The 6,140-nt window shown below is 33.7% G+C and overlaps 1 protein-coding gene across 1 annotated transcript; it reads right to left on the reverse strand.

Annotated features, from left to right (window-relative positions):
* Window positions 1–386: 386 nt before the first annotated feature.
* On the reverse strand, window positions 387–4,907 carry LOC120214235 (acylphosphatase-like). The gene is made up of 3 exons (XM_039212185.1): window positions 4,889–4,907; window positions 4,452–4,684; window positions 387–746 (listed from the first exon to the last, which is right to left on the reverse strand). The coding sequence occupies exons 1-3, from the start codon at window positions 4,905–4,907 to the stop codon at window positions 474–476; spliced, it is 525 nt and encodes a 174-aa protein (XP_039068116.1). The 3' UTR covers window positions 387–473.
* Window positions 4,908–6,140: the final 1,233 nt, after the last annotated feature.

Below are 6,140 nucleotides of genomic sequence, written 5' to 3' on the forward strand. Positions count from 1 at the left end.
TTTTCTTTTCTTGAAATTCATATTCGAACACAAGGTGAAAAACCCTAACATGACCAGGATAATATCATGTCTTTTCTATATATATATATAAATAATTACTATAATATCCTTGATATATATACATATATATATATATCGTTAAATAAAATTGAAAAGAAATATTTGTGTCGGAATAGATCGAAGATGAATTTTTATCCCAAAAGTCGAGTCAAGTACAAGACGAGTGAACCTCCCAATACCCAGTTTGGGTCGGGTAAAGGGTAATGACGATCAAAATCGGGTTAACGATCAATGTTGGGTGAAACCTCCCTATTCCCACACTCTGCTTCTAGGAATGAATACACGGAATAAATGGAAAAGGACAATCACTATATCAGCAAGTTCACAACCACTTGGCTATTTTATTTTACTTTATTCCTCATAGTACAACGTTATAATATAGACTGGGCTAAGCTCTTTCATATATAGTGCCTTCAAACTGTCTGCTTCCTCTCAAATCCAGTGCCAGGATCATCACTAGAAGGGAAAACTTCAAGCCCTGTGACCATGGCAGCTGGTGGACCACGTCGGCACCACTGCTCCATTTCTTGAACAGAGTCGGGGTTCCCGGAGAAAAGAGCTTCCACCGAACCATCGTTCCTGTTCCTGTTCCTAACCCAACCTTTCAACCTTAATTGAGTAGCATTCTCTATTGTCCAGTTCCTATAAAACACACCTTGAACCCTACCCTTTATCGCTACCCTTACCTGCATCACATAAATCCTCAATCCATCAAAAGTGAAACATAGAGATTGAAACCCCAAATAATTTGTGACATAAAACCCTATTTGGAACAAACTAAATTAATTAACCTACACAAATTCCAAAGGTACTGCCATCATAAATCCCAAGGATGTAAATGAATAGTGTATTCAATGAACATCTCGGCTTTTTCTATCTAGCTGAATAAATGAACATGAATAAGATTTTGAGGAACGTTTGAAACAAGTCATGTACAGTTTATCTCTGTTCGTGAACAAGCTTGATTAGGCTTGTTTAAAGCTCATTTCTCGTTATTATTGTTTATGTATTTTTTTTATTTGTTTACAATATAATTATTAATATTTATGTTTGATTATTTTATATCTAAAAATTAAGAAATATGTTTATTTATGGTTTGTTAGCTATTCATGAACATTTTATTTTTAATTGTTTGTGAACATGTTAAATTAAATCATTATGTTTGTAAACATATTTGCTTAATGTGCACAAGCATATTTATTAAATGTTCACGAACAATCTTGTTTAATTTCAACCAAAGAACATGAACAATAAATGAACATAAGCACAATTTTGAAATTTTAAACAAACACAAACCAAAAAAAAACAAACAAAAACAAGCTTAAAAATAAACAAACAAACATGAACAAAAATTCGCTCGTTCAAGCTCAATTCATGTACAACCTTAATTAATCCAAATCTAGAATTCAATATGCAGAAGCCGCCAATGTGGATGCATTTGGGAAATTTTCCTTTCCAGCTTTACTCTAGGAAGGGGTTGAGTTACATAGCTAATGCGCCGGGCATTACAATGATAGAAAAACTGCAAACAAGGAGACACTGGCTTACGCCAAAATATGTGTAGATATTGATGTTGGCTTAGACATTCCTAGATCAATAATTTAGGTGGAGATTCCATGGCTTCCCCCAAAATGCTTAACATGTTACACTTTTGGGAAATCAGAGAAAAATTGTCCATGCAAGCCAGCCAACGTTAACACTAATGTTTGGGTTCCTAATCAGATGGAGACGGAAAGGATTGTGGCTGAGCAAAAATAAATGGAAATTCAGAATTATCCACTAATTGGCTTTCTCAGTAGGAACTCCTATTGGACTGACCTTATCAGTGGGGAATGAGAGGAGCACTTGCTTGGAAAGCAAGAACAACAAAATTTTCTATGCTGGAGCTAATTTTGGAACATAATGAGGGAATGCCTGTTACGAAACAGGAAGCTAAGGAGGAAGCTTTGCCTGACATTGCTGCATATGATTCACCAAGGAAAACGAGATGCAGCTACAAGTCTTGACGAATTGATGAAGAAACTGACGAATAAGAAAAAGGTGCTTGACACCAAGAAAGCAAAGGTACAATCTTCAACCATAGGAGGTATTGGTCTCAAACTTATAAATATTCTTGTTTGGAATGTTAGTTAGATTTAAAGTTCCCAAATTGCAGCTTATTGTTTTAAAGCATTTCAATGGTTGTCACATAATACTCAGAAGCTATTGAAGGAAGAATACGGTTCTTCTCTAAATACTCCTTAACTATCAAGAAGTTGTCACATGAAGGTGACTCAAGGAACCGTGGTTTTTCTCCTTTAAAGCAATATATGGGTCGAATAATAGGATAGATAGAAGAAGATTGTGGCTAGGGATTAGTGAGGAAACGTAGAATCCTGGCAGGGGATTTCAGTTTCATTACTAGTCTACTGGAGAACTCAAGCTTTGATGGCAGCAAAAGTAGTACTCCTGATATGAGGGACTCCAATGTCACCTAGATCAGACCTCACTGGACGACCAAACTTTTGTAGATCATTAAGCTGACCATTTAGAAAAGAAACTTGACTGGGTGCTTGTTAATAGTTGATGGTCAGTATCCTACATTCTTATGGGGAGTTTATATCACTAGCTGTTCCAGATCATTGTGCAGCATTAATAAAAACTATAATGGCCTCAACATGAAATTTATTCAAACTGTGGAGAGCTCTTCGAGGCAGACAACTTCAAGGAATCCAATGACAATTTTAAATGTCAATTTGAACAGGTTCAAGCAAGGGTTATGGCAGTTTAATCAGTCCCTCTTCAAAGCTATTTTTTATAGAGTTAAAACTAAAAGGAAGGGACGGGAAGATTACTTGGAAGTCCAGCCAACACAGGGTTGATGAAAGCTCAAATGCAACTCACACAAGAACTTCAAGTTGTTGCTAAAGGGTGAAGAGACTTTACACCAACAAAAGTCGAGAATAAGATGGCTGCAAAAAGGTGACCACCGACCATAATACAGGTTACTTTCATAGGAAGGTAAAAGTTCAGAAAAGTAGGAATTCAATCAAAGGTACTTCTGGATGATGCTGGGAATAGGTTGGAATCCATTGACTAGATCCCAACTGAAGCGGTTCTGTGGAGTAAGATTAGACCAAGGCAAGAGAAGGTAATCTGCCATAAGTTCTTCACCCCCAAACACTCAATGATAGCCTTAAATATAGTTCTTACCGGACTACCAATAAAGGACAGACTGGTTCAATGGGGATGAAAACCGATGAGGACTGTTTGTTGTGCAAGGAGGAGTCTAGGAATCAAATGTTATTCCACTGCAGATGCTCCGAGAAGATATGGAAGCTGGTTTTGACATTATGTGGAATTCAGTGAGAGAGAGAGAGGAATCGTGACAGGAACTACAGTGGGATGTAAGAAATGGCTAGGGGATATGTTTAGTATGTATGGACAAAGCATGGAAAGTGTTCCTTTACTGTACATGGAGTGAACGCAAGAACCGGCTTTTTCATCGAATTGAACTAGACGAGAATATGCCGTTAGAGAAAATTAGAGAAGTGATTTCCTTGGACAACTTTAAGGAGACCACTGTAAACACAATTCTTTGTAGAACTGAAGATTAATCTTGCAATACTGCTCATTCTTTTTGTACAGTTGTAAGCAGCTTGCTGAATTTTTGGAAAATAGAAATTAAACTGCTTAATGTTATCAAGAGAGAACAGTCAAGTCAACAATTATAACCACTACAGATGTCCAAGAGAACACGCGTCAAGAAGGAGCCAGAGCCAAAGACGTTGGATGAATTGAGTTAGTTTTTAAGGAAAATGGGTGTAACAGGATAGGCATTGTAAATTGTCAATCTACAAGTTTCCTTAGCTACGTTTTGCAGAAGAGTTCATGTCACATAGCTTGAAATAAAAAAAAAAGTGGGACTTATAGGCATATAATAGACTTCAAAAGTTTATGATACCTAAATTGCAGAAACAGCCGAAAGAGGTTATCATCACTACCCAAGAAGAGGCTAAAAAAAGTTGGCACAAAATAAACTCTTGTGATATGTAATCGCTGATTCCAGATAGAACTATAGAAGCAACTCATAATTAACAGAAATTTTAAAGGGGGCAATCAATCCATTAGTGAAACTTAAACAGTCCAATTAGTTTCATCAAGACAGTCATAATCTTGACAACCATGGAAGGACAAAAAGGAGTCATTTTTTCTATTAATAACATAATTCTTCTCAATAAAGTAATCAAAACCTAATATTTACATCTATCAATAATAGACAATGGGAATATCATTTAAATTGAAAGTTCAACCTTGGAAACTGATGGTTGTAAAGGGAACATTTCTTTTTCAAAAACACAACAATGAAATCAATTAGAGCACTTCGAGACAAGGGAGATAGAAAAGCTCACCGTTTTGGATTGGGAAGGCTGAGAGGAGTCACTGGCAGCTTGAGAAGTGGCCTTTGAAGTGAAAAAGGGTCGAAGAGAATGAAAACTGAGAGGGAAGAAAGAAGGAAGAGAAAAGCGAGAGCAAAGCGGAGAAGGAGAGCTAGAATAAGAGAGAGGGGAATCCAGTTGCAAATTGGGACCATTTCTTTGGAATAAGAAAATGAAGATTGTTGGATTGCCTAGAAATGAGGAACCTGATGCTCGTTGGATGATTGATTAGGGTTAATGGTGACCCCATTTTTGGTGTTGAATTTTTGAAATGTTTGGATTTTATAGGTGGAGAGAATTTGAAGAATTCTTCGATTCTGTTTCAGGCAGGGAAAAGGAAAAACAGAATCTGTAAAATAGTGGAATCTTTCACCTTCAGCTTAATTAGTTGCATCGATTTTTAATCTTACCAATAAGAGAGAAACACATATCAACTTATCTCGCTAACTAAAACAATCATTATTTCTAAAAGTTACAGATTCAAATATGAACGATTATAACAAAGTGATTGAATAATATAAATAATTTGATTGAATATTAACTAAAACTCACATTTTCTTATTTGTTAAAAAGATAAATTATGTGATTAGTATATAAATTATCAGTTTTGATCTGTTTTAGTACTTAAATTTTAATTTCTTCAAAATAATATATAAACTATCAGTTTTGATCTATTTAATACTTAAACTTTCAATTTTTTTCCAAAACTTAACGTTTAGTTTTTAATGGGTACTAAAATAAAATAAAAACATTAAGTATGATTTTGAAAAAATTAAAAATTAAAAATTAAAAAATTAAAATATATTATAATTTATAATTTATGTACTAAATACGTAATTTATCCTTGTTAAAACGTAAATAAATAGCATATGAATAATTACAACATTGTAGTAGAAAATCCTATCACCGTAGAGAAAATTTTATATGAAAAAAAAATGAAACATTCCTCTAAAATAAGAAAGAGTTAAAAGCAGTTAAGGTGTTTATCTATTGAGTTAATTACAAGTTGAGTAGTATTTAATTAGAAATTATTTAATTTGTATTTGAATTAAGTTGATACTTAATAAGTTAAATAAAATTTTACACCTCATGTTCGTTAAAAAATACAAGTTGATCAATTTGATTTAGTGTTGATTAAGTTTATTATAATTTTTAGTTTATTTTTTAAAATATATGTAGGATTTAATTTTTCTTATTTAATTTTTTTTTTTTTTATTTTGGTAAATAAAAGACTAACTAACTTTAACTTAAGTTGTTCCACTATCTTCTTCCTCTAAACATAGAATATAAATGGCAGCCGGTGGTCTTGCAGTTATATACCTTCTGGTGTCTCAAACTAGGGTAATAATTTACAAATAGATCAAAATAACTATTACAATCAAAATACTAATTTATAAATACATCAAATTAGTATGCCACAATTATTCTTAAGAAAAAAGTATTTAATAATACTCAATTTGAGTCAAATCTCCAATCGAGTTTGAATTTAAATCCAGTAAATTCAATTTGAGTCAAATCTCGAATCGAGTTTGAATTTAAATCCAGTAGACTCAATTTGAGTGTTGAGTGGATTCGAACTCGAGCGGCTCAATGAAGTAAACATCCCTAAAAGCAGCATTAGAATTATGGGGAAAGAAGGTCTAAAAGGAGGTAAACAATGTC

The sequence above is a fragment of the Hibiscus syriacus genome, unplaced genomic scaffold (assembly GCF_006381635.1).
Source record: "Hibiscus syriacus cultivar Baekdansim isolate YM2019G1 unplaced genomic scaffold, ASM638163v2 tig00110056_pilon, whole genome shotgun sequence".
Lineage (NCBI taxonomy): Eukaryota > Viridiplantae > Streptophyta > Magnoliopsida > Malvales > Malvaceae > Hibiscus > Hibiscus syriacus.

Coding starts and splice junctions, on each gene's coding strand:
- LOC120214235 (XM_039212185.1), bottom strand. Junction 747..4,451: donor AGCCTTCCCAATCCAAAACG/GTGAGCTTTTCT, acceptor TATGTGATGCAG/GTAAGGGTAGCGATAAAGGG.